Source organism: Callorhinchus milii, unplaced genomic scaffold, assembly GCF_018977255.1.
Source record: "Callorhinchus milii isolate IMCB2004 unplaced genomic scaffold, IMCB_Cmil_1.0 Scaffold15, whole genome shotgun sequence".
Taxonomy (NCBI): Eukaryota; Metazoa; Chordata; class Chondrichthyes; order Chimaeriformes; family Callorhinchidae; genus Callorhinchus; species Callorhinchus milii.
The window spans coordinates 14,944,136-14,965,357 of NW_024704756.1; the positions used below are offsets into that span (position 1 = coordinate 14,944,136).

The 21,222-nt window shown below is 46.2% G+C and overlaps 1 protein-coding gene across 1 annotated transcript in view; it reads left to right on the forward strand.

Annotated features, from left to right (window-relative positions):
* tenm1 (teneurin transmembrane protein 1) overlaps window positions 1-21,222 on the forward strand; it is a 224,442-nt gene that overhangs the window by 170,831 nt on the left and 32,389 nt on the right. The window contains exons 12-20 of the mRNA XM_042340827.1: window positions 4,428-4,613; window positions 4,781-4,807; window positions 6,711-6,857; window positions 13,831-14,047; window positions 15,377-15,496; window positions 16,648-16,909; window positions 18,074-18,341; window positions 19,474-19,617; window positions 20,643-20,892. Of these exons, the coding sequence (XP_042196761.1) occupies window positions 4,428-4,613; window positions 4,781-4,807; window positions 6,711-6,857; window positions 13,831-14,047; window positions 15,377-15,496; window positions 16,648-16,909; window positions 18,074-18,341; window positions 19,474-19,617; window positions 20,643-20,892 (1,621 nt within the window). The remainder of the gene's footprint in view (window positions 1-4,427; window positions 4,614-4,780; window positions 4,808-6,710; window positions 6,858-13,830; window positions 14,048-15,376; window positions 15,497-16,647; window positions 16,910-18,073; window positions 18,342-19,473; window positions 19,618-20,642; window positions 20,893-21,222) is intronic.

Below are 21,222 nucleotides of genomic sequence, written 5' to 3' on the forward strand. Positions count from 1 at the left end.
GCACTCTGAGTATTTTCTTCTGTCAGAGATTTGATAACAGAGCAACGAGTGCTAAGGCTCTGTCTCTTCAGTCATACATGTGAGTTCAAATCTGGACGAGCAGATGGTATGAAGATCTCTCGCTCTGTGACTGTTAAATGCTGAATGAAGTGATTCAGAGATGCTCTTAATCCTGTTCCCCGTGGATAAAGCTGCCTTGGATTTTGGCATTAATTTGGTCGTAATCCCTTTCCGATGGGTTGTAAGGATCAAGTGCAGGAAATGGAAATGTCAGTAGATTCTTTCTGTTGTCATAGTGCAGCTGAGAGGTATTGTCAGGATAACGTGCGAAAAGTCTTCCACCGTGCCTTTCTCTCGTCGAGACTAGTCTCAGAGACCTTGCTGTTTCGTGGCCGGGTGACGTGCTGAGACTCTTCCATATCCAAAGTGCTGTTTTCCCTGCAACTTGTAAATCTTAACCAATGCAATTCTTCAGTGTCAAAGGTACTTTATACAGACGCCACACAATCCACCGGCGAGATCGATAAGAGCAATTCTAGCATTTGATACAGCACCTCGGAACATCGCAATGCCTCGAAGTGCTTCCTTCACAGCTATTGATGTCAAGTGCATTTGTCGATGGAAGTGAGGCCAATCTGTGGGCAGCGACTGTCCCACGAACGGACACAAATGGAAGGATCAATTTATCAGGAGGATCAGTAGCTGGGGACACCAGGAGAAACTCAAATAGATGTCATGGGATCTTTAACATCCTCTTGACAGAGCCTGGGTTGAAAGGACACATTCAATGGACACATACCTGGAAGGATGAGTTGCCACCTTGTGAGTTGAGCACTTTAGGCCGACGTTAAACAAGGAATACCGCAAGAAAAAAATTACCGCCGCGAGTCGCTCTTTTCTCGCGCTCTGGTGCGAAGCGGGGGGGCTGACCCTTTAAGACCCTTTTCATCGCAGCGAGCCAGGGGTTCAGGGCTCTTCAGCTCCCTGTCTGCTTCGCGCCAGCCAACGTGCGCCCTCTCTCAACCAGAGAGGCAGGAAACGGGCTAAAAATAAAGCACTAAAATGGCTTTCTGACAGCCTAAAATTTGCCGAGAAGTGGATGATGGTGATAACATGATTCGAGCAAAGAGGACCGTTGATTCAGTTTCCGCAGTCTTTGCTGCAATCAGACAAGATCATCATTTTTATAAGCCATCGGCCCCCTAATCTTTCCTCTCTCCTCCGGTACTTTGCGCCCTTGTGTTACAGCAAATTCAACCTTCTGACAGTAACCCCTTTGACGACGGCAACAACCACGACGACAACGACAACTAGCATTTATATAGAGCCCTTCGCTCCAGACAGTAGTGGAGCGTGCAGTCGTCTTTTCGTTCACCTCGAGGCGTCCTGGAGGATTTTACTGTATACCGCGTATTTTGTAGGCGAACGCAGCACCCAATTTGCCGCAGGAAGCTTCCAACATCGGAAGAAACTCCCTTCTCTTTTTAAACACTGTCCTGGGATCTTTAACGTCAGGACAGGGTCCACATCTCAACCGCCTTGCCTAGCAGCCTGTTCCAGTCTTCGGTTACCCTCTGAGCAAAAGAAAAACTTCCTGGTGGCTGTCCTAAAATTGCCCCTTTACGACGCTATACCGAGGCGGTCTTGTTTTACTGCCTTGTGGCAACCCTAAAATATTGAGCTGGGATTAGGTTTTCAATTCCCCTCCCGAGTCGACGTAGCTCAAGACCGAAGAGCCCTAACTTGTTGCTCAGCGCTCGGTCCACTAACATTGGGGATCATCCTCGGAAATATACTCTGGCTCTAACGCCTTGGCAAAACCCTCCCTCCAATATAGTGGTTGCCCAGAACTGCAAACCTTGAACTGTATTCAAGGTATCATCTGATCAGAGCACTGCACAGCCTCAATATGATGGTCTGAAGGTCCAAACTCAACTGATGTAGCAATTTAGTAACTCAAGTGTAAAATGAAAGCCATTTGACAGCTGTCTAAAAGTGAAGATTCTTGTAGTTGATTGCAGGCTCTTGGAGTATATTTCACTCGCCCACTTTCTAATCTTGGAGATATTTAATGACTCGAACTTAATGTGCTCATTAGCATTTTTTCTTGTTCCCGCACTATGCTATCGATCATTCTTTTACGTTTGTTCCTAAAAATACCTTCTCTGCCAGGCTGCGATCAATAAAGAGGCGTCCGTTATGAACTGGATCTGGATCAGAAGGAGCTCATCCTATCCCTGCCCAAGACGAAATCTCAGTCAAAGATTCGTTCCTCTTCCTTACCTGTGGTTTCATCTCCACGGCGTTGCTTCTGATTGGAACGTTGCTTAATAATAACGCTTGCGTTTGATATAGAGCCTTACTGCGTCATTGAGACGTCTCAAAGCGCGCTCTTGTTTGGCCAAGACCCCCGAGTGTACCAGGGGAGGAGGGAGAAAGCAGTTCATTTCAGGGAAACCAACAGAAACGGACCGTGATTTCAAAAGTACGAGACCCAAGTGCCACCTGGTGGGACATTGCTCTGCGCATGTTGATGTGTGTCTTCAAATACACAGCCGTCACATTTCACTAGAAAATCTTGTGAAGCGCTTTCAGATGTTGTGACGACATAACAAGGCGCTGTATCCAATGCGAGGATTGTTATTATATTATTATTATTATATAAACAGCTATAGATATATAGATTATTCTTCTTATTACATGGATATCTTTAACACAGGGTGCAAACAAGCACAGTCTGCTGCCCTTAGAAGTGTAGTAACATTGGAGTGAAATGGTGAAATGCACTGGGATCAGCAAAACGTGAAAGCCTTGCTACTCGGGACTCACTGGTGATCAACCCGTCATGTTCAAGCCGTTCTGGGCGATTTTAATGCGCAACTCGCTGAACAGAATAATTGCAAAGCATTCCTTTCTGGGCGATGCCCGTAGACTCGCTGTTAATTTCACGCTATCCAGTGCGGAGATCATTGGGGGTCAAAATGCACATAGCAGATTTCGACATGCAAATTATCACATTGGATTGGGGTCAAAGCTCCCATAGTCTTGACCCCAATTCGATGTGATTGTTAGCGCGTGAAATTTGTTGCGACTCGTTACGTTTTTCACACCAATAATTGACTGTTTCCGTTGTCCAAGGAGCAAAGAGGGAGACGAGGAGGATTTCATTTTAACGCAGGGAGTTTTTCGGAGGCGGAGTGGCCTGCCGGCAAGATACATAATAGCTTTCGCGAGGGAACGAGATAGATATCTTAAAAATGAATCACTTGCGGGGGTATGGACGATGGGGAGGGAATGAGACTTGAATGCATCGCTCGTTCAAAAACCCAGCACAGACACGATGGGCCGAATGACCTTCTTCTGTGCTGTAATTTCTATGGTTCAAACAGAACATTGCACAAACTTAAACCAGATCGCATTGGGTGCTAATAATAATGGTCATAACTCTTGCATTCGATGCAGCGCCTTATCATGTCTTCGAGACGTCTCAAAGCGCTTCACAGGATACACTGTAAAGTGCAGTGACTGTGTGTTTTGTGGGCGAAATCCTAATTAGCAGTGCTAATCCTCTCACCACCAGGGTACCTTGTGACAATGATGAAACCTACGGTTGGCACCTTACAGTCAATGTAAAAGAGACTGCGTCACCATTAGCCCCTCTTTAAGCAAAGGATCCTCTCATCGACTGGAGTCCTGGCGAAAGCAATAATTTTCTCGTCAACTTCAGAGAGAATTCGGTTGATTTTTTTTTTGTTGCCTCCTCCTCGCGTTTCTCTTCAGTTAATTCAGCGACGTCGCCTGGGAAATGATTTGAAGGAGTTTGCTTACTGATGCAAAGGGAGATGAATTAAAATGCACTTGAAATAACATGATTGCTGAAGCACCTTCAGTTAATGACTGTATCACTGCTGGTAATAATTCAACTCTCTCGCACCCACTGGGTTCATTGATTCTTCTGAATCAGTTCAGTTCAAGACACGTCATCAGCAGTCACTACTTAAGCAAAGATCATCAAAAGTGGACAGGACACAAGAGACTCCCCCCCACCCCACCATATGTGGCTTACACTGAGCCGAACGAAACGTGCACCATGTGTACCTGTTTCCAGATGACATTACACGGGATGCAAATACAGTGCTTCTCGGCAATTAAGAGACTCAATGCCTCTTGCAGGAGACTTGGAACGGAACCAAACATCTGAGCCACAAGTTGAGTTCCGCCTCGTGATAAACTGTCGAGATTCGGATCAGCGGAGCTGCTTATATTTATTGTGTGGTCCACAAAACAAGTGCAAGTTTAATTCATTAAAGGAACACGTTGTTGCAACGATGACTTTTGGTACACAAACCCATTCTCCTGTCTTTTTTTCCCTTCCGAACTCTTCCCCGCCCTCCCCCCCACCCCCACCCACCCCCAACACCCCTCAGAAATCTGCAAGGTGGATTGCGGAGACCATGGCATCTGCTTAAACGGGCTGTGCCATTGTGAGGAAGGCTGGACAGGAACAATGTGTGATCAGCAAGCGTGTCACCCGCTCTGCACCGAGCACGGCAAGTGTAAGGATGGAGTTTGCCAGTGCAGCCCTGGCTGGGAGGGAGAGCACTGCACTGTCGGTAAGAGAAAGAATCTTCCCTTCCTATCCAGCGCCTTGGGACGCCCTCCCGACGTGAAAGACGCCACACAAATGTAATCCGTTGCTGTGGTTCTGCGTTCGCTCAGGTTTATCAGTCGCAGGGTCAAGCTTGCCTCTGAAAGCTTTCTCTTTGCCTTTTTATTTCAGCACAATATCTGGATAATGTCGTAAAAGGTAAGTTACGTTATATGATTCGATGGACCTTTGTCTGTAGCTAAAGTAAATTGAAGCGCCTGCCTATCCGTCAACAATAATCCAAACCTACCTGTAGCGAGCGGCTAAACATCGGAAAAGGAAAAGCAAATTGGCTTTGTGCATGGCTTTGGGACTGGACATGTTTCCGAATTAACCCTCACCTAACCCATGCTTTGTTATGGTCCAAGCCCCATGCAAGGTCTTTTCTTCTTAATGAACAATGAAAATGAGCTACTGGTTAAGTAGGTATCCTTGTAAGATTTTGGGACAGTTTACCAGGAGGGCTGATATTGCATTACCCACTACACCTGAGAGTTTTTCAAGCTATCACTGTGGAAGGGGCATCTAACCAGGGTCTTCACTCACTTTCGGAGTGATAATCGGGGGTGGGGGGAGAAAGAGGAAGCAAATGAAAGGGTGAAGTGCCAACTAAACCTCAACACAACGTTGCTCAAAAGTGCACCTATTCCCCGAACGAACTGTTCACTACTATTTTAAAACAGAACGCGTTGCCTTGTGCACAAGCTGGACCTAGGTGCAATATTTCACCAAGTTGCCTCGGATGATGAGATTATAATTAAGGTGGGCGAGAAAAAAAATGCAACACTCTGCATCTGCTGAATGGGCTATTATTGTGCTTCATTTCTGGATCCCATGAAACTTAGCAGCTGATAAACGATGTTGCATTAACGTAAGGTTAATTGTGCTCATTGCACTTTGGGTGTTTAGCCAAGTGAAAAAAAAATCTCCAGCCTAGCCCATCATCTGCATTTGAGGGGAAAATCGAAAATAAGCAGATAGCATTAAGATGAATCGTTTTAATAAACGAGAAATGTTTTATGGCTTGAAGGTGCAGGTTAAGTGGTGCAGCTAGTGAACTAATGCGGTGACTGTCAGTATCTCCCGGCGTCCTGTCCAACAACTCTCCAGATAAAAAAAAAAAATTGCTTCACGGCTGTTTGTGGTACGGGACATTGCAGTGGGCAAATTGATTGCCTGGGCCCACCTGTAAACACACAGCAGACATCCTGTGAAGCGCTTTGAGACGTTTCGGCGATGTGATAAGGTGCTATATCAACTGCAAGGATTATTTATTATCATCATCATTACCCAAGTGATGAGCATCAGCATAAATAAATCATGTTTCCCACTCCACGTTCCGCCAACACTGAAAGCGAAGCAGATTCACTCATCCACTGGTGTAAACGCAGCGTAAAATATGGCAGGGGCTTTGCTCAGTTAATGCTCTTGGATTCCACACCATCCGAAGAAGCTCTGCATGTCATAGTAACTTATTTATCACCATTTCAATGTGCCAAAAACATGTGTTTTTCCTTTAACCTGCGCTTGAAATATGGTTGTTTAACACCAAAGAGTGCCAAGATGATGATAATGTTGATGTGTAGATTAAATAGATCGTTTTATGTTCCTTGCATTTGACATTTGATGACATCTCCCAGTTCTTTGCAGGATTCAATGTAGATTTGAGACAATCCACTGGAAATAATTTGAGCATGGCAATGTCCCACAGACAGCCACGAATGAAGTCAGTGGCTGATTTTATCTGGAGAATTGATGGTTAGAAACTCCCCTCTCTTTAACGTCCACCTGAACAGGCGCAGACGAGGGCCCTCAGTTTAAGGTTTCACACCAAAGGAAGGCACGTCCAACATTACAGCACTCCCAGCCCACCCCCCCCCCCCACCCCCTCCCCCCAGCACTGCGGTGGATTATCAGCCGAAGCTGTGAGTTCACAAAGTCCCTTCGTGGGGTTTGAACCCGCAACCTTTATATTGATTCAAGGCAAAGAAGCTGTTGTGTTTTTTTCTTTGTGTGTGTGTGTGTGTGTGTGTGACTCTCTCTCTCCGTCTCTCTCTGACAGAGGGATGCCCAGGCTTGTGCAACGGGAACGGAAGATGTACTTTGGACCAGAATGGCTGGCACTGCGTTTGTCAAGTGGGCTGGAGTGGCACGGGATGTAATGTCATCATGGAAATGGTGTGTGACGATAACAGAGACAATGACGGAGGTAATGGCGACGGACTCTCCATTTTGTATTTCGAATCAATAGCAACAACAAATTACAGCGCCTTTCATGTCAGGAGGACGTCCTCCCAAGGCGTTGGACAGTCAAGGATTTGGACCCGAGGCAGGGGCTTGCGATCAGTAGGGATGGAGGGCAGTGAGGGTTGGGGTAGGAAGGGTGACCGAAGGCGCGGATGAAGAGGAGGGTCTTGAGACGGGTCTCGAAGGAGGCAAGGGAGGGAACAAGGCGGTGGGGGGGGGGACTGTGGGATGGAGTTCCAAAGGGTGGGGGCAGAGAGGCTGAAGGCCTGACCGCCGATGGTGGGGCGAGGGGAACGTGGAGCAGGCTGAGCGGAGGGAGCAGACGGGAAATGAGGAATCCGGGCTGGTGCAGAGATAACATAATAATCCTTGCATTTGATATAGCGCTTTTCACGTCTTCTCAACGTCTCAAAGTTCTTCACAGAATATGCTGTAAAGTGAATTCACTGTATAGTTGTGGGCGAAACGCGGCAGCCAATTGGTCACAGCAGCGTCCCACAAACAGTCGTGGATTGAAAATGACCAATTTATTATTGCTTTGTTTTGGAGGGATTATTAATAGACACGTGGAGTAAGGAAACTTGCCCAAGGTTTCGCCCTGACTGGAATTGAACCCCGGTCTCTCGCCTGCAAGGCAAGTGCTCTAACCACTGAGCCACACCGAGTGCTCTAACCACTGAGAAATGGCCTCTATGAGAGGAGTGGGGTGTGGGGGGGAGAGAAATAAAATCAGAAAATCCCTTTGCAGGTTGCAGTCTAATCTCTCACAGATTTAAATAAAACTAAAAGTGCATTTTCAAGTTGCCACTTTGGGAATACTTCAACCTCCGCACACTTTCACGCTGCTCTGTCACAAATCAATTGCGAATATATTAGCGAGAGTACAAACAGCCCCTGTTATTTTGCTGCCAAAAAATAGCCACTCAGTCACAGTCTCCCAAGGCGAAAACTGAGGCAAAATGCAAATAGGGTCAGTGGGAATTTGCTAATGAGGACACGTGATAAGAGCGGCGCTAAGGGTTTTGCCCGCGGAGCTTAATTCCTCTTGATAATGCCGCAGAAAATAAGATAGAACTCAACCGATTATTGGGTTCCGTGCCTCGTACAAATATGAAAGAAAATAGAAAAAAATTGGGGGTGAGCGAGGGCTTCATCCGAGCAAATGTAATTCAATTTCTCTGTGTGAGAAAGGTGGACTGGTTGTGGCTGGAGTTGAGAGGTCTGACAGCATAACCCGACGGGGAGGTTAGGGAGAAAGGTTAGCTTTGCAAAGTCAGTCTTAACGGAGGATCGGAAAGTCAATTTTAATGGAGTGTTTTTTTTTTCCTTTTTTTGGCGTCTTTCCTGGTGGAGATTCTGATCTGGGATCCCCCAGACCTTAGCTTCTGCCTTTTGATCACTTATGAAATGAACTACAGTCTCTGGCAGAGCAGACTAATGAGTTCAACAGATTTTCTGGTTGAGATAGCTCCCTTTTCATCAGCAGTGATGTAGGTTACAGCACCATAAATTACTGCCCAGTCTCAATAACACCAGTGTTCTCCTAGATATTGATACCTCATTGCAAAAACATATTTCACAGAGGACATTTACCCATGAGATTGCCCGAATCCCTGTGATATGCAGCTCGAATTGTATAATAGATGGGATGGGATGGGGAGAGAGGGCAAAAGAATGCAGATCGTCTTTTCCCAGTGAATAGCAAATTGCTCCCCGTAAAACTTACAATTCCCCTCGGATTGAAATATGATTCACAATGCATCCTTTCCGTTTTCCCACCACACACACACACACCACACGCACACACAAATTGGTGATAAATATTATAAATCAAGTTTTCCAACCTGGCTAGGATGAATTTATTCCAGTATTGATCGGGTTTAATTGATATTCAGGAATGGAATCCATCACTGAGACACGTGAGCGTAAAATGCTGAGCGCAGGTTTCAAATCACAAAACTCTATCTGTGTGCCACAGACACATCCAATGGAAGTACCTTTCGTTCCTAAGGAACGTGAGCACGAGTGTTTCTCAATAACTTTTGACAACGTTCCTCTGGAAAAAGGTTTTGTCGTCATAATCTAAGATGGGTGCCGATTGAGAATTCCATTCAATTCATGCCTTCCCGACATGGTCACTTCACAGGGTAACGTTTCATTTCTTCAAACAGGCTGTCACATTGCAGGCTTAGAAATAAATGACAGGCTGAAGAAATAATTGCTCCAGATCATTCCGAGCTATTTTTTTTTCAGGCTCTATTTTTAAGTGCCTTAATGTGGATGGGGGAGAGGTCTTTTTTTTTGAATACTTTCTAGAAAGCTGTGTCTGCGATGCTGATTTCGAAGTCGCTGACACTAGGCGTTTTGGGGCTGAGTGCTGATAATAGTTATAATAATAATAATAATCCTTGCATTTGACAGAGCACTTTATCGCAAGGATGTCTCAAATCCCTTCACAGAATATACTGCAGTGAATTGACTGCATATTTTGTGGGCGAAACGTAACAAGAAAACCGTGGGGGTGGGGCGGGAGAAGGGAAGGAAAGAAGAAGTTTCTTTACACGAGAATGATGTTCACTACGGTTCGATTTGGTTCAGTAAAGTTAAGCCAAACAGGTCTCCTCTCAGCGAACCTGTACATGACTACAAGTCAAATGATCGCGGTCATCCTGGCTCCGCACTGGAGCTTGCACTTTGGAGAAAGAAATGTAATTTATTAAAGTGTGCGCTCTGCTGAGTTTGGACTTGTAAGCCAAACTTTTTTTGCTCGGGGCTCACATCATTGTTATTGATCTATGCTGTAGCTGATTTGTTACGTTTATAGCGCTATCGTCAGATGCAAATGGAGAAAAAGTGGCCCAATCTCCATCACTGCTGACCCCAGGGTTACAGGAGATAGTTTCGTAGCAAGTAGATTAATCTGTACTTGAGGCTATAAACAGTGAAGTAAAGACTTCAAAAGGACATCCCAATTATCATTAAATTACTCATGCCACATCTGAGATGTGGCGAAAAGCTAATTGAATAGCTTGAGCAAACAGCTGCTAAGGTGATTGAAGTTAACTTTTTATTGTAACTTTTTTTTTCAGTTGGAATTCGCCTCCATATTAAAATCACTCATGGGTGTTTTATACTAAAATGATAATCCTTGCATTTGATATAGTGCCTTGTCACGCCTTCAAACCACCTCAAAGCGCTTCACAGGATTTTACTGTAAAGTGTAGTGACTGTGTATTTGTAGACGAACATTAATATGCGAACAATAATGTCCCCAAAATAGCCGCGAAGTGAATGACTGGTGTTATCTGGAGGATTGTTGGTCAGGACGGGGGTGGTGGGGGTGGGTAGAGATCAAGTCTCTGTAACAGAATGCATTTCAAGTATGAAACACAATTTTTTTTTTTAAAAAAAAGCGTTTTGCTCGGTAAAGTCTGAACTGGGGACGTATGTGTGGGTCTGATTCACAGCCCTTTCCTAGCGATGCTAAACCTGAACAAACACCCATGAAAAATTTAAAAGAGATTCGTTTCTCGAAGTGAAATAAAATCACTATCAGGACTGCCATGTAATAGCTGTCATGAAACAAACTGACAGGCGAGTGTTTGTTGCCTTTTGGCTCTGATATCCCATTCATATTTAATACCAAAAATGTATCTGGTGCGTACGCTATTCAATTTCATCTCCTGACAGGTGCAGATCAAGTGTCTTTTGTGCTTGGTGTGGTGGATGTCACAAACCGGCTGACGTTAATAGGGTGGGTGTAGCGGTCTCCGAACAAAACCCCAGTCCCTATCGGCTTCTGTTCAGTGTTGTGTTCTTTCATGGATCAACCTGAAATTGAGTATAAATGTTTTAACGGGATTGAAAAAGTAAACCCAGAACAATACTTGAGGATGCACCAAGTCAGGAGGACAGGTTTAGAGATACAAAGAGATGCAATCTCAGGCGCCAGGATGGTTTTCTTTACCCGGAGGGTGATTAACAACTTGCAACAGGTTGCCAGGAAGAATCGTTGAGGCCAGGACACTGAGACTTATATCAAGAAACAGCTTGATGCTGTGATGGGAGAACGGTAGAGTGGATGTTCTGAAGGGATGAGATCAGATGCGGTCAAGGGGCCTTCTTCATCCAAACCAATCTTGTGGTTTTGTGAGAGAGAGAGACCTACGCACACATAATCTCTGAAAGGAGATGTGTAACTGGGTGTAAAGGCTAGGCTAGCTTGTGTCGCCAAACTGTTGTGTTTTTATTGAAAATCTCTTTGTGATGTATTGAGTTGGGCTTTCTGTGAAATCGCGCTTGATGTTCCTTAAATTTGCTGCTTCTCTCACATTAATAATAATAATAATAATAATAATAATCCTTGCATTTGATATAGCGCTTTTCACGTCGGGAGGACGTCCCAAAGCGTTTCACAGAACATACTGTAAAGTGAATTGACTGTATATTTGTGGGCGAACGCGGCAGCCAATTGCGCACAGCAATGTCCCACAAACAGTCATAGATGAAATGACCAATTTATTATTGTTTTTGGTTTTGGAAGGATTATTATTAGGCGTATGGAGTAAGGAAACTTGCCCAAGGTTTCGCCCTCTGCCTGGAATTGAACTCAGGTCTCTCGCTTGCAAAGCGAGTGCTCTAACCACTGAGCTACAGGACTTAAACTGAAAGGCAGAGGGAAATCAATGCTCTGGCCTTAAAGGTAACATTCGAACCATCCTTGCCTTTCGTGTAGCGCCTTATCACGTCATTGAGACGTCTCAAAGGGTTTCGCAGGATTTTCTTTTGCTGTGAAACGTAGTGGCTGTGCATTTTGTAAGCGACCCCAGCAGTTGGTTTGCACACAGCAACATCCCACAAATAGCTATGAAGCGAATGATCAGTTTTATTTGGGGCTGTGAGGGCGTGGTGCGGGGTGGAGAATTGTTGCCCTGGACTTTCTGAATAATACTCTGGGATCCGTGACTTTAACTTGCTGTTGCTTTGACGGGTGTGAAGGGAGGGAGATGGAAGTCAATTTCCGCTGGCCTTCAAGGAAACCTTTATGGTGGTGGTGGGGAAGGGGTGGCGGGAGGTTGGGAACCAGCAGAGAAGGGACCATCCTTCAGTTTCCCGGAAGGTCCAGGGAATTGTCGGGCTTCCTCATCCAAAGATTTTTTTTCATCAGCTGAGAATTGGGGGAAGGGAGAATTATTGGGAGGTCCTGTAGAAAGCCTCGCACAGCGTCAGGTAAGGAAACCAGTGTCAAAGGACAAGTGGGTTGATGCAGGAACCATGAATCTACAGTGGCAATGTCTAAGCATGATTTGTAGCACGGAAAAAAGGCTCATAAGAGCCCAAATGACTCAACCCCCTGCTGCAGTGTAGTTCAGTTACCTTGTCTGAGCAACGTATAACTGCGTAACCTTCACCATTTACTGAAATAGCAAGTCCACCGGTGTCACATCTTGATATTTGACACTGAAATATCGCAGGAGTTAAGAGAGTCGAATGATTTTATTCAAAGTAGTGTTTATCTTTGTGGGCTGCAGGGTTCTTATTATATCAAGAAATTGTGAATTAGTGAATGAAATGAACATTTTTTTATATGATTGAATGGTTTTAACTTTAATAAATCATCAGTACAGCTTTGTTTATTCGCTCCGAGACTCTGTCTACCTACTATCCTCTCACACAATGCTCCAGTGATTTATACTTTAAAAAAACACACAGAGAGTTATTTCTGGTGTGTTTATTAATAATGCAGTCAAGTTACTCAGAAATTTCTCTCAAGTCAATAGAGGTGTTTTTTTTATATATGAAATTATAGAATCTTACAGCACAGAAGGAAACCATTTGACCCACTGAGCCTCTTACCAAGAGATATCCAATGCGTCCCACTCCCCCATTCTTTCCCCACAAACTTGCAACTTTTTTCTTTTTCTTTTTCAAGTTCGTGGAGTCCTGTAGCTCAGTGGTTAGAGCATTCGCTTTGCAAGTGAGAGACCTGAGTTCAATTCCAGGCAGAGGGCGAAACCTTGGGCAAGTTTCCTTACTCCACACAGAGCCTAATAATAATCCTCCAAAACCAAAAACAATAATAAATTGGTCATTTTCAATCTACGACTGTTTGTGGGACATTGCTGTGCGCAATTGGCTGCCGCGTTCGCCCACAAATATACAGTCAATTCACTTTACAGTATGTTCTGTGAAGCGCTTTGGGACGTCCTCCCGACGTGAAAAGCGCTATATCAAATGCAAGGATTATTATTATTATTATTATTATATCCAATTCCCTTTTGAAAGTTATTATCGAATCTGCTTCCAACATTCTTTCTTGGGTTTGTTTTGTTCTCTGCTTTCTTCATGAAAGTAATGGCTTCAGAGGAAATATAGTCTGAATATCCCTTCCTGGCTGAGGAATGTCAGCCTATAATTTTCTATGTTATCTTGTGAAGAATGACTTTAGAACCTAAAGGCAAGATCTACCTTTTCGACCTCGCTTTCAGTTATCTTTTACCTTTAACTATGAAGTTAGTGACCAGTTCTATCTGGAGGGAATGTTGGCCTCCAGACCTGGAGGAATATTGCTTTCTTCTCGAATTGGTGCCAAGGGATATTTAACGTCCAACTGAACAGGCAGACAGGACCTTGGTTTAACAGCTCACCCTTTAACACCTCTCAGCATTGTACTGGAGTGTCAGCCGAGAGTATCAGCTCAAAGACCGGTTCTGTTCTGGTGAGCCTGGACCCGAAATCAAAGGTTTGGTTCAGTGCAGTACTTGAATGCATTTGTTTATCAGATGTTTCTGAAGATGAAACTCGGGCACGCAATGGCTGAAATGGGACTGGATCCTCAGCGAGATATGCCTTCGTCAGACATTGAACGATCACTATCTCTGAGCCGTACAGTTAATCATCTTTAGACGTTCTTACGACTCTTCTTTCCCCTTCAGATGGTCTAACGGATTGCATGGACCCAGACTGCTGCAGGCAAACCATTTGTTACACGGGTCAGCTCTGCCAAGGCTCCCCTGACCCTCTCGACCTGATCCAGCAAAGCCAAGTGCCCTTCACTCTCCACCCGCCAAGGCTCTTCTACGATAGAATCAAGTTCCTGGTCGGAAAAGACAACACTCATGTGGTTCCGAGTGACGGTCTCTTTGACAGCAGGTAATTACCTTCCATTATATTTTTCCTACAGAAAAAATGTGACAGCTCATATTTCAAGACAGGTGGGAACAATTTCACGGCTGTAACGTCAGTTCACCTCAGGGTCCAGACAATTTGAGAGCCTTCGAGCTTCGCTCTCCCAGGTTATGATCTCAATGCTTCGATGTCTTCACTGAACGAGTGGAGTCATCCCCTCCGCAATTGCGAGGACAGGGCTTCCCCTAATCACTCTGCCGTGGTGCGGACGCCTAATGAAAGCACTTCGGGCTGCAGAGTGGCTCTTTCGAGGGGCTGGAAGTGATGTCCGTCTAGTTGGATATATAAGAGGGAGCTGGAGACAGCAATCACAGCTGATTCCAGACATATTGTATCCTAAGATGAGGTAGAGTGGACTCCATTCTCCCCTCCCCCGTCTCCTTTGCGTCTCCCCTAACATTGTGGGGCTTAAACTTGTGCCAAACCTCCAGAACGTATCACCTGTCCACACTCTCAGTCGAGGAACGGAACAGAACGAACGGAGAGACCCGAAGAGCAAGTGCGAAAATCAATCAAAATATAACAAGAGCCTCCAGAGCCGGTAGCTAAAGGGTGGTTTTTTTTTAACAATTGTAGGTGGGTAACAGCAGTTAGGAGCCTGCAGGGCTGTAAATTTTTAATGCGCGATTGCCGTTTAATCTCATTGATAGGAAGATTAAAAAAAAACTTTCGATATTAAAAAACATTGCTGTGGAACTCCTGCGATGGTCTCGTGTTCCTATTCCATCGAAACCTTCACGCGCTCCGAGCTGGGGCCGGATTGTTTACAAATGGGAGTTTTATGCCCCTGGCAAAGACATTCGCTCCCGACGAGATTAGAGCCTATAAAAAGAAACACTCAACAGAGTTAAATACAGCCAAGCACAATCTCTTCGGGTCTGTTTGAGATGAATGCATGTTTGATGCAACCATTATTCTGTTCAGAATATAGAACTCTTAAATCGCTATTCACAAGCACTTCCATCATAAGTCCTTCATCCACTAGAAAATGCAATTCCACGGTCATATTACTTGCTATTTATCGGGATCTGGGCAGAGTATTGTTGACGCAAATTGATTAGCCAAAGCAAGGGGATAAGGTGAGTGTGGAGTGGAAACATCGACACAGACCGGTCGAGCTGACTAATAATCATAATAAATCCTTGCATTTGATACAGCGCCTCATCACGTATTTTAAAAGACGCCCCAAAGCGCTTCACAGCTGTACGTACTGCAACGTGAACTGACTGCGTATTTTGTGGGCGGACGGGGAGGGGCTGTGTCGCGGCTTTGACAAACGCCGTCTCGTTTCAGCCGCGCTTGTGTGGTTCGAGGCCAGGCGGTGGCGGTGGAGGGGTCACCGCTGGTGGGCGTCAACATCAGCTTCCTGAACCACCCGGATTACGGATACACCATCAGCCGACAGGATGGCAGGTGAGAGCGACAGGACCGCAGTTTATTCCTCTTCCATCATCCTCCCTCCCTCCCTCCCTCTCCTACCTAATCTCTCTAAGACCCACAGTGCCAGCAAACGCTACACTTTCAGAACCAAGCTTGTTCAGTAAATCGAGTAAATATGAAATGAAGGATGTCCAATTCCCGAGACACAGAAATAAGGCTGAGATAGGAGTCATGTTTATTCATGGTAAACCTGCCTGGAAATTTTTTTTTCTTAGCAGCGAAAGTGGCAAGTGGCAATTATAGATAATGCAATCACCAGTTCTGTAGGAAGTTAAAAAAAAATATTGATTCCTGTTGACTTTCGCACACTGCGATGATTGGTGTCTGCAGGAAAGGTGCTCAATAGGCAAAAAAAAATGGAGAGATGGAAATTGTTAATAAAATCCGAGTTAATTTTATCACTCTATAATCTGCGCCTCTTGTTCCCCTTCAAGAAATGAATTTCAGCTGCATCAGCCCACGTAATCTTCTCAATGAAAGTATTGTTTAGCAAATGAGGTACAAGGCGGGCAAGAGGAATGGGTTCATAAGTGATACGCTAAAATTAACGTGTCTAAAAATACCACCAGAGACAAACCCTGTTCCGAGGAGCCTCTACTAATATTCCGCCCTTGGGGTTTTATAATAAAGAATTAGCGTTTAGGTGTCATGTTCTATAGATGATCGCTGCTAAAAAAAAAAGCATCATAATGGCATAAACATGACAGGATAACTTATGGATTTTGCCTGCCTTGTTGATGCATTAATCTCGTTCAATCCACTTAGTCATAAGCACTTCCAACAACAACAACTTGCATTTATATAGCGCGCCCTTCAACCTGGGGTGGTGTCTCTGAGCGCTTAATAGTGACGGAGCCTGATGCTGAGCCTGGGAGAGGGGGGGGGAGCTGACCATCAGCCCGGTCGAAGAGGTGTGACCCGAAGACGGGCAAGGCAGTGGGATCGAGATTGTGGGCAGAGATTCGGGGCGTAGTGGCTGACAGCACGACAGCCGATGGTGGAACTGATGGAACGAGGGACATGCAGGAGGGAGGATTGAGTCAGGGAGCTCCAGAGATATAATATTGCTTCCTGACGTTAACTCACTTGGACCCCTCCCTCTCTTGCGCTTGTTTTAATGCCAGTTTCGACCTTGTCGCCATCGGAGGAATCTCCGTCACCCTGGTGTTCGAGCGGGCTCCCTTCATCACTGAGCAGCGCACCCTTTGGCTGCCGTGGAACCGTTTTGTGGTGGTGGACAAAGTGGTGCTGACGAGAGTGGAGTCGAACCCTCCTTACTGCGACGTCAGCAGCTTTGCCACTATCAACCCAGTTGTCCTTCCCTCACCGTTGACCACCTTCGCAGGATCTTGCCCTCAGAGAGGACCAGCTGTTCCAGAGATACAAGTAAGGGGGTGGTGGGGGGGTGGGTGCAGGCATGGGCAGGGTGGGGGCTTTTGGTTCAGAATCCTCTGAAAGAATGCTACCGACTGAGCCAGGTTGACACCTCGGGTAAAACATCGATGTAACTACAAATCTCAGGTAAGGACATTAAGATGTAAAGGATTATAGACTTGAGAAAAGCCCATTCAATAAGGTCTGCACACAACCATGTAAAGAGTAGCCTTCTCATGGACTTGGCCCCACTCATTCTAGGGCCTCTGGAGGAAAGTATTTAGTATCGTTGCTCCCTGAGCACTCAAGACAATCAGAAAATCTCCAGGATGTTAATCCAACCGCACGTTTCCATTAGTGAACCCTGGCCTCTTTCTCTTGATAGACAACAATCAACACCCCCCACCACCTTCCCCCATTCCCCCAGAGGTCCAAAATCATTACCTCCCATGTAGTTTTTGTTGATTTTGGTCTGTTACCATCAATATATTTGCCAATACTATTTTTAAGCGCTCATTGATTCTTTTTTTGTGTGTGAGTGTGTGTTTGAGGTACTTAATCATTACTGCATCAATTGCTTACTTTGGGAGTCTGTTCCGCACATCAGCTATGTGCGGAGAAACATTCTTCACATCTGTAGTACTGATCCATCAGTCAATAGATTTAAACCGTTGCCTCTTAACCCTGCTCACACAGGTAATTTGTGGGTGAAACGCGGCAACCAGTTCGCACGGCAACATCCCACAAACAACCATGGAGTAACTTTTTTTTTAGAACCCACGTCAGGACTTTGAACTCACAGTCTACGGCTGATGCTCCAGTCTTGGAGCTGCCGCCTTTCACGTGAGCCGTGACCTGTTCGCTTAAACATTAAAGATCCCCTACGGCACTATTCAAAAAGAGAAGTGTCCCAGTCAACAATCCCCCGGATAAAATCGGTCCTTCACTTCATGGCTGTTCGTGGGAACATCGCTGTGCGCAACTCGGCTGCTGCATTCGCCTACAATCACTACGCCTTACAGTAAAATCATGCTAAGAGCTTTGAGCCGTCTCGAGGTGATAAGGAGTTATATCAAATGCAAGGATGATTATTATGTGGTGTCAACGTGCCAGAAGTTTTACGGTGAGCAATCGGATCAGATCCAAACACCACGATGTTAAATTGCTCCCCGGCAGGCAGTGCAGGAAGAGATCTCCATCCCAGCCAGCTTCCTGAAACTCAGCTACCTGAGCAGCCGCTCACCTGGCTATAAATCGCTGCTGAGGATCATCATGACTCACACCACGGTGCCAACCAACCTCAACAAGGTCCACCTCATGGTAGCCATCGAGGGACGTCTCTTCCAGAAATGGTTCCCAGCAGCACCCAACCTGGCTTACACCTTTGCCTGGAACAAAACCGATGTGTATGGCCAGAAGGTCTCTGGCCTGACTGAAGCAGAAGGTACACGTTATCAGTGAACGTCTCTCACTCACCCTGTCGGCATTAGTGCGCTCCTAAGGAAACGGGGAGGGCGGGAATGCTGTCCGCCTGATAAAACTGATTTTTTAAAACAATAAATAAATAACAAAATTGGCTGCTTCTTTTCGCCCAACAAAACACAGTCACTACTTTATAGTATCCCGTGAAGCGCCTTGAGACGTCTCGACAGCGCGATAAGACGCTATATCAAATGCGAGGCTTAACATTATTATTATTAAAACATCCGATGGAAAATTTTCAGCAGTATCTGTGTTAATCTTCTTTCTGAAAACACTCAAATGCTCAAAGGTGTTAAATCACAGTTGTTCAGGGTGTGCCCTGAATGAATATTTTTTCCAGAGGCAGAATAATCACAGCGCAGGAATGTTATTTAATTTTCTTTCTCCTCGTACTGGACTTTAGATGTGTTATTGCTGAGGGAAAACATTAAAGTGGGGGGCGGGGGGGGTGGGGAATTGGGGAAATTGGGGGAGAGACTGTGGGCAAAAAAATTTTTTTTATTGAATTTATTTGTATCGTTTGATCTGCCTTGGAAAAAAAAGAGAGAGATTCAGAGTGAATATTTTCCATTTGCTGAGAGCAAACTGCCTCCTTGCTGCTTTGGAGTCCCGTAGCATATTGATTAGAGCGCTCGCCTGGCAAAGCGAGAGGACCTGGGTTCAATTCCAGGGCACAGCGAAACCTTAGGCAAGTTTCTTTACTCCACGCGCCTCTGTTCACCTCACAGTAAGTAGACACCCGGTTTACCCTTTTCAATCCAGCGCCCATGTCCACAAGACAGAGCGAAAGAAGTATGTGGGTGTATATCTCTGGGGAGAGGGGGAACAACAACTCGCATTTATATAGCGCCCCTCACGCAGGGGGAGTGGGGAGCTGACCGGAAGGCACGGTCGAACAGGAAGGTCTTCAGGCGCGACCTGAAGGGGGCAAGGCGGGGGGAGAGAGGGAAAAGTGTTCCAGAGTTTCGGGGAGCAGTGAGTGCAACGGCTGAATCGAGAGAGTTTGGTTGCCCGGTGTCCTGTGCAATCGTAGCACAAGTGATATTTACCGTTTCCTTCCCCCGTTTGTTTTTTTTTTTGAATTTCTCGTTCAGTGTCAGTCGGTTACGAGTATGAGACGTGTCCGGATTTGATCCTGCGGGAGAAGAGGACGGCGGTTCTGCAGGGGTTTGAGAAAGACGCCTCCAATTTAGGCGGCTGGTCTTTGGACAAACATCACGTCCTGAACGTACAGAGCGGTAAGCGTTAACGTGACGTGTTTTTGCGGCTATAGTTTGTGACCCCACCCTCGAAACGTAGGTGGTGTTCGCGCCGGCTGCGTTGACAACTATATCAAATCCAAGGATTATTGTTGTTACTTTTTAACTCGCGGCTAAGAGCGGCTCCTCCACGCAGATTCAGCCACGGGTTCCCAGAGCCAGAGCGCAGCCTGTGGATTTGGTCTCAAGCCATTGAAATGGCCACGCCCTAGAGAGGAGGTCCAAGAGAGAGAGAAACGGGGTCTCAGCGAATTGCAAAATAGTAGGGAACGACTCTACTGAATAATGGGAAAACTCCAAACATGTCCCAGGCAATGTCAGGAGCTTAATTAACACGGTGCTACTCTGGAATAGCTATTTGCACTGTCTCTGTTTGCATAGCTGACAAGGCCTCAAAGTGGTGGAAGTGGAGGCTTTGGAGACCTCCACTCGAGGGACAACAATGGAATGATTAGACTTAAGGCCAATTCCACAGCCGTTCGGCTGCTCAACTCAGAGGAACATAGGAACAGGAGAAGGCCATTCCACCCTCGAGCCTGTTCCGCTATTCTATTAGATCGTGCCTGATTTGTTCCTCAACTCCAATTACCCGCCTTTGCTCCGTGTCCCTCAATATCCTGACCTAACAAAAATCTATTGACCTCAGTCTCGAAAATTTCAATTGATCCGGCATCCTCGGCTTTTTGGGGGAGAGCGTTCCAGATAAGCAAACACAACGGCTTGCGTTTTCATTGCTCCCGTAACATAGAATTACCGTTATAATTACCATTATTGTTATTGTTGTTGGGTTTTAATGAGTTTTAACACGTATTTTTTGTGTGTGTGTGTGTGTGCGTGCGTGTGTATGATTGTGATTTTGTATGTGTGTGTACGTATGTGTATTTATACGTGTGTGGGTCTGTACGTGTGCGGGGGCCTGTGTGCGCGCGCGCGCATGCACGTATGCGTGTGCCTGCACGTGCGTGTGCGTGTATGCCCGTGTTCCCGCGTGCCTCGCGCCCCAGGTATCCTGCACAAAGGCAACGGAGAGAACCACTTCATCTCCCAGCAGCCGCCGGTCATCGCCAGCATCATGGGAAATGGCCGCCAGCGGAGCGTGGCCTGCCCCAACTGCAACAGCCTGGCCCGCGACAACAAGCTCTTCGCACCGGTGGCCGTGGCCTGCGGGCCGGACGGCAGCGTGTACATCGGGGACTTCAATTTCGTGCGCCGGATCTTTCCGTCAGGAAGCACCATCAATATCTTGGAGCTGAGGTACGCTGCGTTCTCTCGGGCTTCCGAGAGGGAGCGCTGTTTGGCCCCCGAAACTCCACAACACTCTTGCCTCTATCCCTCCCTCTTGTCCCACCACCACACTTCCTTTCCCCACCTTCAGGTGGCGCCTGAAGACCTCCCTCTTCGAATGTGCCTCCGGTCAACTCACCCCTCTCCCCCAACGCCCGCCCCCCCCCCCCCCCCCGGCTCGGTGTCGTGCTCCGCCACTGTCAAGCGCTCCGAGCCGCTACCCTGCAAGTTGTCGTGGTTGTTGAGGGGGCCGGGTTCTGCGGCGTTTAGACCTGGAGTCCAGGTTAATTCGTTGGGAGT